The 12,151-nt window shown below is 36.2% G+C and overlaps 1 protein-coding gene across 2 annotated transcripts in view; it reads right to left on the bottom strand.

Annotated features, from left to right (window-relative positions):
• Positions 1-9,810, bottom strand: part of LOC132218448 (UDP-glucuronosyltransferase 2B31-like) — a 104,906-nt gene extending 95,096 nt beyond the window's left edge. The window contains exons 1-3 of one of the 2 annotated variants that reach the window (XM_059669714.1): positions 9,031-9,810; positions 7,156-7,304; positions 31-162 (exon numbers count right to left, since the gene is read on the bottom strand). In XM_059669714.1, coding sequence (XP_059525697.1) covers positions 31-162; positions 7,156-7,304; positions 9,031-9,805 — 1,056 coding nt within the window. In that variant the 5' untranslated portion in view covers positions 9,806-9,810. The remainder of the gene's footprint in view (positions 1-30; positions 163-7,155; positions 7,305-9,030) is intronic. The other variant, XM_059669677.1, reaches the window with a different exon arrangement.
• Between the last annotated feature and the right edge of the window lie 2,341 nt (positions 9,811-12,151).

Raw genomic sequence — 12,151 nt, 5'->3', positions numbered from 1 at the left:
CGCGGTTTGCCGACCACAGGTCACTCTAACCTTTTGCGGGATCTGGGCAAGGGCTGATGCAATCACATTGGCTCTTTCTTCTGATATGTTCCTGACCATTGATCCCAAAGTAAACACAACAATACCATGTTTTCCAGAGCTCTGGACAAACTCTTCCATCTCCTGTAAAAAAAAAAAAAAATTGCTCCATCACAAAAGAGTAATAGCATAGCAAATGCCATTGAAAGGAATGCTTTCAAACAACTAATGAGAGAAATCAAGTATTATCTGGAGTTATGAGTACTTCTTTTTTTTTTTACAAGTTGTGAAATAGTACTATGAGTCATATATATATATATAATAGAACTATATATGTACAGTTACATTTTATTGACCATATTTATGGCCTTATTTACATATGACACCTGAAATCATATTGTAAAATTAATGTCTCATTAGAAAGTGCTATGTGTGATTTGCTGTGAGGGACTCCATTATCACCTTACCAAGTTCTCCACTGAGCACATTAATTACAGTGAGAAGGTACAACAGGGCTGACACCCTCTTGAATAGCTCATTTTTACCTATTTAAGTCTCTATTGAAGTCAGTTTTTGTTTGAAAATAATTTTGACATATGATCCCTAATGTGCCGAGCCAGCTCAGGCAAGGGTTCTGCAAGCCTGAAGGGAGGGCAGCGAAGGATAAAGAAATGACAGACAAAGAGAATAAGCTGGGTCTAGGTGGCTCTTCCTGTGCCTGGCTGAGGCCACAGAGATCAGAGGCAAGCTGAGCCTTTATTTTATAGCCAGAGGTAAACAAGGTAGTGGTCACCAGAGTTACAGTGTTCTTATGAGTTTTACTTGTTTTGGCAGCACTTGATACATCTCCCTCAGCCCATTAGCTTCCCAGATAAGATCTAGGGAGCTCATAAGGTCAAGCCTAATTATGCTGAGAGGACTGTGCCTTCTAAGCTGGGACTTGTTTGTGGCTTTGCCAACAGGTCAGTCAGAGGCTTAACCCTATAGCCACTCCCTACATCCTAATCCTTGCCAATATTTATAATTTCATTATTTTCGATACTGGCATAATTCCTCATTGTTCAGTGTACTCTTCTCAAAAAAAAAATGAAATGTAGATGATCAAATGTTTCCTGGATATTTTGTTAAAACTGCATACTCATACCTTTTTTTGCCCCTTGTGTTTTAAATTTATTATTTGTTTTTTCATTCTTTAAAAATAATAACTAAAACTTTCCAAAATCAAACTGTACAGTACTTTCCAAAAAAAGGCATTGTCATAAAGGGTTTTATTGAAATGGTGCTTTTACAGGTAAAAGAAAATAGGATATAACTTTTCAGACTTTGCCCATGCAGACTATACAATATTTAGACCATTCTTTAAAATTATAGCTTTACTATGATGCTGTTTAGTTTCAATATGAAGGTCACTGAACATTCCTATCATTCACATGGTGCATCTAGCTAAGGTGTGGGGTTCCTTTGACCTGCAGCAACATTTAAAGTCTCTGCAGCTACACGGAGAGCAGTTTCCTCTGAGAGAATTCTAGGAACTAGCAGAGTGACACCTATATATTGTGCAAACATGAAAATACATCACACGTACTTATCACATCTCCCTGGAGTCAGGAGAGGCCAGCAGGTACCTCATGAGGCCTCTCACTTGAGTTCACCCAGTAATTACAAATATCTCCATGCAAGGAGCTTGTATAGACATCTGGCAGCCCAATTTTGCCTCTGCCACCCAATGGATATCTAGATCTACTGGCTTTGATAGCTAATGAGACTTGTATTCATGAGTCCCACAGACCATAGCAACCTAATTTATTAATGGTGCAGGAGCCAATCAGAGGCTACAGCAGTACAGAAGGAGCAGGCAAAACATCTCCCCATTTCTCCCTGGAAGGACCCTAACTACATCCTATCCTGGTTGCTGCCTGAGGGTCCAGCTTCTAATCAGCGTACATGTAGGTCAAGCATGTCAAACTTGCAGCTGGCAGGCTGCTTGTGGCCTGCTGGCCAAGAGTTTGAAATGCTTGATCTAGGATCAGTGATGGCGAACCTTTTGATCTCGGCATGTCAGCATTTTGAAAAACCCTAACTTAACTCTGGTGCCGTGTCACATATAGAAATTTTTTGATATTTGCAACCATAGTAAAACAAAGATTTATATTTTTGATATTTATTTTATATATTTAAATGCCATTTAACAAAGAAAAATCAACCAAAACAATGAGTTTGCGTGTCACCTCTGACACACATGTCATAGGTTCACCATCACTGATCTAGGTGATGACTGCAGTTATTTTCTGTGGGACACTGATAGGTTTTGGCACACTTTCCATTACATAAGAACAAAGAAGGTAGATTGGACAGTCACAAAGATTTTGAGACACAACGAAGAGTCTGGTTGGGCTGATGGATAAGGTTCATCTCCCACATGAGATCATTCTGTCAAGACTGGGAGAGGTGCTTGCTTCATCTAATGTGCAGGAATCAACCCACAGAGTCAAGGAAAATGAAGAAACAGGGATATCTTATGTTCCAAACCCAAGAACTAGAAAAAACTTCAGTAACACACCTTAATGAAATGGAGATAAGTGCCTTATCTGATAAAGAGTTCAAAATAATGGTCATAAAGATGATAACCAAAGTCAGGAAAATAATGTATGAACAAAGTGAGAATTTCACAGAGTTAGAAAGTATCAGACAGAAATCAGAGCTGAAGAATGTATTAAATGCACCAAAAAATTTAATAGAAGGGTTCAAAATAGAATAGATCAAGTGGAAAAGGATCATAAAACTTAAAGAAAGGACAGTGGAATTCATCCAATCAGATGAAAAAAAGAAAAAAAAGAATGTTAGAGAGTGAAGGTAACTTAAGGGATATATGGACTATTATCAGTTGCAACACTATATGCATTATAGAGTTCCTAGAAGGAGAAAAGAAAGGGGGAAGAAGAGTTATTTAATGAAATGATGGCTGAAAACCTAACCTGAGGAAAGAAACAGATATTCATTTCTAGACAACCCAGAGAGTTCCAAATAAGAGGCATACAAAAAGCTACACCAAGGCACACTATAATTGTAAAAAGTTAAAGACAGGGAGAGAATCTTAAAAGCAGCAAAAGAAAAACAACTGGTCATAAGCAAGGGAACAACGTAAGCCTATCAGCAGATTTTTTTTTTAGCAGAAACATTGGAGGGCAAGGGAATGAATGACATGATATATTCATAGTACTGAAAGAAAAGATTGCCAACAAATAATATTCTACCCAATAAACTTGTCCTTCAGAATTCAATGAGAGAGAAAAAACTTCCAGACAAGCAAAAGCTAAAGGACCACTATGACCAACCTCAAAGGAAGTGTTAAAAGAATTCTTCAAGCTGAGATGAAAGGGTGCTAATAAGTAACAGGAAAACATAGGAAAGTACAACTCTACTGGTAATGATAAATACATAGTTAAATTAGGAATACTTTAATGTAATGCTGGTGGATAAATTATAACTCTTCTATTAGGTTGATAAATTATAACTCTTCTATTAGGTTTAAAAAAGTATTAAAAATAAATTTTTAATGGATACAATGGTGAAAGGATATAAAGTGTGACAAAAAAAAACAAAATATATGTGGAAGAGATTAGAAATATAGAGTTTTATCATGCCTTTAGAGTTAAGTTGTTATTAGCTTAAAATAGACTTTCATAAATACAAGAAGTTTTATGTAAGTCTTATGGCAACTACAAAGTAATAACCTATAGTAGATACACAGAAAGAAAAAGAGTAAGAATTTAAGCATATCACTGTAAAAATTATCAAATCACAAAGGATAAGAGTAAGAGAAGAAAGGAACAAAAAAGTACAAAACAGCAAGAAAAAGGTTAAAAATAATGAAAGTAAGTCCATGCTTATCTATTGATTTTACTTTAAATGTAAATGGATAGATTCTACAATCCAAATAAATAGGTGATTGAGTCTACAACAATTAAAGAAAATATGACCCAAATGTATGCTACCTAGAAGAGACTCACTTCCGATTTAAGGACACACATAGATTGAAAGTGAAGGGATGGCGAAGGTATTTCATGAAAATGGCAGTAACAAAAGCAGGGCTAGCTATATTTATACCAGCAAAATACTCTTTAAGCTAATGGTCACAACAGACAAAGTGAAATATAATGATTAAAAGGTCAATCCAACAAGATGATATTGCATTTGTAAGTATTTATACACCTAACATAGGATCACTTAAATGAACAGCAAATATGAACAGACCTGAAGAGAGATAAATAGCATTTGACAAAAATTCAACATCCAATCATTATGGAAACTTTCAACAGCATGTATATACAGGGAAAGACTACAACCAAGTAAAGGCCATCTATGACAAGCCCAAAGCTAAAATACTCGATGATGAAAAACAGAAAGCTTTTCTACTAAGAACAGTCAAAAAGACAAGGATGCCCACTCTTGATACTTTTATTCAAAATATTACCTGGAGCTCTAGTCAGAGCAGTTAGACAACAAAACGAAATAAAAGTTATCCAAATTGGAAAAGAAGAAGTAAAATGGACCCTATTTACGGATGTCATGATAATATATATAGAAAACACTAAAGACTCCATTAAAAGCTTTTAGAATTAATAAAAAAATTAAGTAAAGTCCCAGGATTCAAAATCAATGTTCAAAACTCAATTGTATGTTTATGCAATCACAATAAGCTACCAAAAAGGAAAACATCCTTGATATTTGTTTTGACCATGATTTTTTGGGGGTACACACCAAAAGCATGGAAAGCAGAATTGAAAATAACAGGTGGGAGTACCTCAAACTAAAAGCTTCTGCACAATAAAGAAAAGCATCAACAAAATTAAAATGCAGCATACAGAATGGGATAAAATATTTGGAAATCATATATCTGATAAGGGGTTAATATCCAAAATATGTAAAGCCCTGACAGGTTTGGCTCAGTGGATAGAGCGTTGGCCTGCAGACTGAAAGGTCCCAGGTTCGATTCTGGTCAAAATATGTAGAGAACTCACACATCTCAGATAAAAAATGGGAAGAGTGCCCTGACCAGTTTGGCTCAGTGGATTGAGCGTCGGCCTGTGGACTGAAGGGTCCCAGGTTAGATTCCAGTCAAGGGCATGTACCTTGGTTGCGGGCACATCCCCAGAAGGGGGTGTGCAAGAGGCAGCTGATCGATGTTTCTCTCTCATTGATGTTTCTAACTCTCTGTCCCTCTCCCTTCCTCTCTGTAAAAATCAATAAAATATTTTAAAAAAATGGGAAGAGCTCTGAAGAGACATTTTCCAAAGGCATACAAAAGGACTACAGGTCCATGGAAAGGGGTTCAGCATCACTAACCATCAGGGAAAAGCAAATTGAAACCACAGTGCGATACCACCTAACATCCGGTGGAATGCCTATCATCAAAAATATAAGAGATAACAAATTTGGCAAGGATGTGGGGAAAAGGAGATATGTACAGTTTTGTTAGGAATTTAAATTGTTACAGCCATTATGGAAGAAAGTGTGGACTTCCTCAAAAAAATTAAAAATAGAACTATCACATGATCCAGCAATCCCAGTTCTGGGTATACTATATCCAAAGTAAATTAAAACAGGATAGTGAAAAGATATCTGTACTTTCGTGTTTGTTGCACATTATTCACAATGACAAGATATGGAAACAACCTTGGTGTCCCTCAAAAGATGAGTAAGACACACACACACACACACACACACACACACACACACACAGGAATATTATTCAGCTATGAAAAAGAAGGAAATTGTTTGTTGGTTACATTATAAATGGACCATGAGGGCAGTATGCTAAGCTAAATAAGCCAGACAGAGAAAGACAAATAGTGCATACTATTACTTATATAGGGAGTCTAAAAAAAGAGGCAAATATAGAAAAATAGTAGAAAAGTGGTTGCCAGAGGTTGAGGGTGGAGCAAATAGGGAGATGTTGATATGCGATTGTAAACTTCTAGCTATGAGATGAAAGGTCTGAGGATCTAATGTACAACCTGGTGACTAGAATTGATAACACAGTATTGTATAATTGAAATATGCTGAGAGCAGGACTTGTTCTCACACACACAAAAGAAGATAAATACATGAGGTGATGGATGTGTTAATTACATGAGCAGAATACCTTCAAAATGTATATGTATATCAAATCACTATAATAATAAAAGCGTAATATGCTAATTAGACCGGATGTCATTCAGGACGAAGCTGGGGCTGTGACCCAGGTGCCTGCCTGCAGCTGGAGGGAAGACTGGGTCCCGGGTGCAGGAGAGAAGCCGGTGCTGGCAGCCGGGAGAAACAAGGCCTACTCTTGCATGAATTTCGTGCATTAGGCCTCTAGTGTACCCTATAAATACCTCATAAAAGTATATGTTAATAACACCTCAATAAAGCTAAAAAAACAATAGGGTTGAATTGAATAGAACTTCTACTAATTTTACCTCAGGCTTTAGACCTTGTGAAAGTTATTGGCATGTAGCCAAACATTTTTAAGTCTAAATAGAAATTGGGTTAACCCTTGAATAAGAGATCTTTTTTATGTTTCTGCCAATCAAATGGTAGACAAACAGGATGTCTTAGTAGATAATAAAATAATTCAGTAAAGGATGGTTGTTTTGTAATTATGTCTTAAAGATATTGTATCAATTTAAAGCATATTAGATTATTGCTTTCCTTCATAATGAATATCCTACATGCTGACAATTATTTTGCAGTTTTGTACTATAGGTGATTTTCAGATGAAATCGGTATATTAAATATGCAGGATTTTTGGTTCTTATTATATGTGCAGTGTACATTTTATTTGTGCTCACTTTGTCAGTCAGCTGTGATATCACGAACCATGTTCCCCCAGGGATCTTTACTGAGATTTTGTGCAGAATTGATGAATGTCAGAAAACACCTGCTTTAATAGGCTATGCAATCCCTTTTTGGGCTAGGATGACAAACCAGATCTAAAATGGGGAATTTTTTAAATGTTGGAGTGACAGAAAGTAAATGTTGGGTTTTGCTGCCAATATTGGTGGAACACAACTCATATTGTTGAGGCATTGTCTTCCTTCTAAGGTAGAATACTAGTTATTAACCTCAACAGAAAACAAAGAGGAATAGGTTTACCTTAGGCAGGGGTTTGGCAGGCTTGCAGTGGAGTCCTCCAACAAAATCGAAATGTGGTAAGACTGGGCGAGGAAATTCAAAATCCCAATAGGTTCGAATGAGCCACACTTCAGCTTTCTCCATTGTCTCATATAATGTAGTGGGTCTTCCTGGAGGGAAAGGCAAACAGAAGGTAGAGGAAATGAGAGTATTTTAATGTAAGTACTGTACTAGGACATTTTCTGAAAGGGGCTTGGGATAAGGTAGCCAAAATGCTTTAAAGTGTCTGTGGTTTGATAATACAAATATTTATGTATATGGTATATATGTATACATACACATATGTGTGATAAAATATATAAAATTTATACGTTTTATGTTTATGTTCAAATATATAAGGCAAAGCGCTGGAGACTTTTTATCTCTGATGTGACATCAGTACATTCACAATGATAAACCATTAAATGTAAGCCACTATAGAATTAAACATATTTGTTTTCTTTGTAAAACTACAAAAGTAACAGATGCAAATGTACACAATTATTTGAGCTCCCTAATCAATTTATCAATGGAAACACGTTGCCTTATAAATACTCACCTTACTTTCTACAATTTAGCAAGCTATTCCCTGAATACTAGATTTTCTAAGAACTGTGAGGTTTTTGAAGTATATCTTAGTTCCTGACACCTATAATTGCATTTTTGTTTATTTTTGGAGTTTAATAATATTTATATATATTTAATAATAATATTTGCAAATAACAGCTGGAAAGTTTTTATAAGATATGGAAAATAGATGTGCTCCCTTTAGTTTTGGCTCATTTTTGTCTATAATGAAAAGATACAGTTTTTACAAATACAGAGAAATAACTTGATTGTCCACACTTCAACACAACTTTTGACCTTTAAAACAGTGTAAGCACCGAGTGAATGAATATGTAGTTATTAGAAACTTTGATTTGTAGGTTCTTGAGTCAGGTTGGAGCTATTATGTCTCTCTATTGTGAAGGAGTTTTTTAGGTAACATGGCAAAACAGTTTAATTTTAAAATAAAGAAACTGAGGAGGAACAAGTGGAAACAATGATGTCAAAGCTCAATAGACAGCTGTGCTAGAAGTAAAGTAACATCTCAATCTACTTTTCTGCTTTGATCAAGATATTTAGTGAAATTTCTAATGCCTATCTCTTAAGTTGAAAAATTATAGTGTAATGGGTATTTTGGAAATAAGTACAGCACAGAGAATTTCTAGGATAGTGAAACCACTCTATATAATACATGTCATTATAAATTTGTTAAAACCCATGGAATATGTAACACCATGAGTGGACTCCAACATGAACTGTGGTCTTCGGATGATAGCGATGTACCACTCTAGGTTCAACAATTGTAGCAAATGTACCCCTCAGGTGTGATATGTTGAAAATGAGGGAGTCTATACATGTGTGGGGGCAGGGGTTATATGGGAAATCTTACTCAATATTGCTGTGAACTTAAAAGTTCTCTAACAATAAGTGTAGGATGGGCAATATTTTGACATTGTATTTAAGAAAAAAACAAAGAATAAAACACTTTACCCAGAAAAAAAGAATACAAAATAAATTATATTACAAACAGACAAAGAATTGGTATAATGGCTTCTAGAATTTCTCAGTGCTTCAATTTGTGGTTTTTGACTTCCTGAAATCTCCTGTACTAACAGTGAATCACAGAGTTAAAAATGGCCTAAAAACTTAAACATTTCTATAATATTTGTGGGATTGAAATACCATTATATATTATTATTTAGTCATTTTACTTATAAAAGATATTTCCTCTGACTTTATATTTGTACAAACTCTCTTCCCATGGCACTAGCAAAGTTTAGGTTTCAAGCTGTCAGTTAAAACATGACTTACCTAGTACATCACTATAAAACTGATCCCACTTCTTCTGATTATATGTTTGGAACCAGAAGTCAAAATAAAGCATGTACATCATATTTTTTACTCTCTCCATGAATGTCATTTGATCACTTAATTCAGACAAGACAACAGGTACGTAGGATGGAGGAAATGGAAGTCCTCCACTATACTTTTCAATTGTATAGCCAGGAGAGAAGCGGAGACTGTACACAAAAGGTATTTTAAGTAGCTCAGCCAGCAGCTCACCACAGGGTCCAATGGCATCTGCAAGAATGACATCAAACCTTGATTCCTGTAGTTTTCTCATAACTTTCTTGTTCAAAACAGCATCTTTACAGAGCTTTTGAATACAATCAAAATATTCCCAAATGTTATCTTGAATTTGTGAATAATAAGTCCAAAATGTATATTTTGGCATATATGTCCACTTAGAGGTCAGCCCCATGAAAAGATCCTCAAAATCATCTTTTGTCAAAGATGTAGGAAAAACCTCAAATTGAATAGCAGATGTTTTATTGGGATCAACAAGAATTGAAGCTGACGATGTCAGAACAGTCACTTCATGACCTCTCTGGACAAGTGCATCCAGGATGGTCTTCATGTTGATCCAGTGGCTGTATTCTGTGGGCCACACCAGCACCTTTCCACAACTCCCAGGGCTGAAGTGACCACTCAGCTGTAGCAGCAGCAGAACTGAAATCCACTTCATAGGCATCCTGGTGGCACACAGGCTTCTTTTCAAATTGCTGATCCCTTTACCATGGCTCATACTTACGTGCAAAGGGAAATCAATTAGAAAGTTAAAATATAATCCACACGCCCAAAGTAAATACATTTGATTAACATTCATACCATTTGGATGAAAGTGGAAAAAGTAAATATAGATGATCTTATTTGTAAACAAGTGGCTTTAATATCTGTTTTATGATTATAAGCACTATCAATGACCTTTTTTTTGCAAGTCTTCTGTTTTATTTCCACTTAAAGGGTCTCCTCTAACTAGAAAAGGAAAGGCCATAACCAGAAATAAGAAAATATGAGAAATGAATAAAAACTCTACAGGTAAAGCCACATATTAATAAAGACATCATATTAGACATTTAAAAAGCTACTACAAAGGTAAAAAGGAAAAATGGTATGTAACTCAACTCAAAATACAATAAGTAATTAGGGAATACACAATACAAAAATATCTAAAACATGACACCAATAACATAAAACATGGAAGAGGGAGTGAAAATTTAATTCTTATACAATATTCTTGAATTTAAATGCATATTAGCTTGAAATAGACTGCTACAGATATAGAATGATATATGTAAACCTTATGATGACCAGAAACTAAAACCGTAGAAAAGATATATAAAGAACTAAGAGGAAGAAATACACACCAAACACTAAAGAAAAACAGCAAACCACTAGGGAAGAGATCAAGAAAAGAAGAAAGGAACAGAGGAGAAGTATAAGAACACCAAAAAACTATTAATAAAATGGTAATAGGTAAATTCTTATCAACAATTACTTTAATGAAAATGGATTTAATGCTCCAATAGAAAGACATAAGGTGGCCCTGGCCAGGTGCCTCAGTTGGTTAGAGTGTTGTCCTGTGCATGAAAAGGTTGCAGGCTTGATCCCTAACTGGGGGCCATATGGGAGGCAACAGATGATCTATCTTCTCTCACACATAGATGTCTCTCCCTCCCCCTCTCCCTCTCCTTCTCCCTCTCCCTCTCCCTCTCCCTCTCCCTCTCCCTCTCCCTCTCCCTCTCCCTCTCCCTCTCCCTCTCCCTCTCCCTCTCCCTCTCCCTCTCTCTCTCCCTCTCTCTCTCTTTCCTTTCCCCTCTCCCTTTCTTCTTCCCCCTCCCTCTCCACCTCCCTCTCTCTCTCAAATCAATAAACATATCCTCATGTGAAGTTTCAAAAAAAAAGACATAGGTTGGCTAAAAAGATTAAAAATTATGTCTTATCTACAAGCTGCTTATAAGAGGCACTTCAAGGACACATATAGAGAGAAAATGAAGGGATGGAAAAAGATATTCCATGCAAATAGAAATGAAAAGGAAGCTGAGGTAGTGATGCTTATATCAGACAAAGTAGACTTTAAAACAAAAAATATATATATAAAGAAAGGCAAGGATATTACATAATGATAAAGAGATCAAAGAACAGAATGTAACATTTGCAAATATCTGTACACCTAACATAGGAGCACCTGAATATATAAAGCAATTATTAATGGACATACAGTGAGAAATCCAAAGTAATATAATAATAGTAGGGGAGTTTAATACCATACTCACATCAATGGATAGATCATCCCGACAGAAAATTAAAAGCAATGAATGGCTTAAAATGTCACATAAGATGATATTGGCTTAATAGATATTTATGGAACATTTCATCCCCAAACTGCATAATACACATTTTTTTTCAAGTGCACCCAGAACATTCTCTAGGATAGATCACTTATTAGGCCACAAGACAGCCTCAAAACACTTCAGAAGATAGAGATTATATCAAGCACCTTTTCCAATCACAATGGTGCAAAACTAGACACCAACTACAGGAAGAAAACTGGAATGAAAACAAGTATGTGGAGACTAAACAACATGCTACCAAACAACTAATGGATCAAGAGCAAATCACACAAGAAATGAAAAGTACCTTAAAACAGGGGGGAGAGTATCAAGATGGTGGCATAAGTAAACACCTGCACTCACCGCCTCCCACAACCTCATCAAAATTACAACTAAAATATAGAGCAACCATCATTTAGAACCACCTGAAAGCTCGCTGAATGGAAGTCCTACAGCTAGAGAAGTAAAGATGAGAGTACATTGAGACTGGTATGAGGGGCAGAGGCACATAACAGATTAGTTCAACATCCAAGTGTGGTGTTTTTTCCTACAGTAGGGATCTCAGCTGCAGAGACCCCAGGCCCATACCAGACCCCGAGCCCAGGGTTCCTGTGCTGGGAAGAGAAGTCCTTTTATTTGCATACTAGAGGCTCAGTGCATGACTTCGTGTACCTTGAAAGGAACTGTGGGCTGCGAGGCTGTAGTGGGCACAGGGGTGGGTCTCGGCCCATCCTCAGCATCCCTGCCCAGTACCACCC

Source organism: Myotis daubentonii, chromosome 1, assembly GCF_963259705.1.
Source record: "Myotis daubentonii chromosome 1, mMyoDau2.1, whole genome shotgun sequence".
NCBI classification, from domain to species: domain Eukaryota; kingdom Metazoa; phylum Chordata; class Mammalia; order Chiroptera; family Vespertilionidae; genus Myotis; species Myotis daubentonii.
The sequence above is the reverse complement of the archived record's forward strand: the minus strand, read 5'-3'. Positions and strand labels throughout refer to the sequence as shown.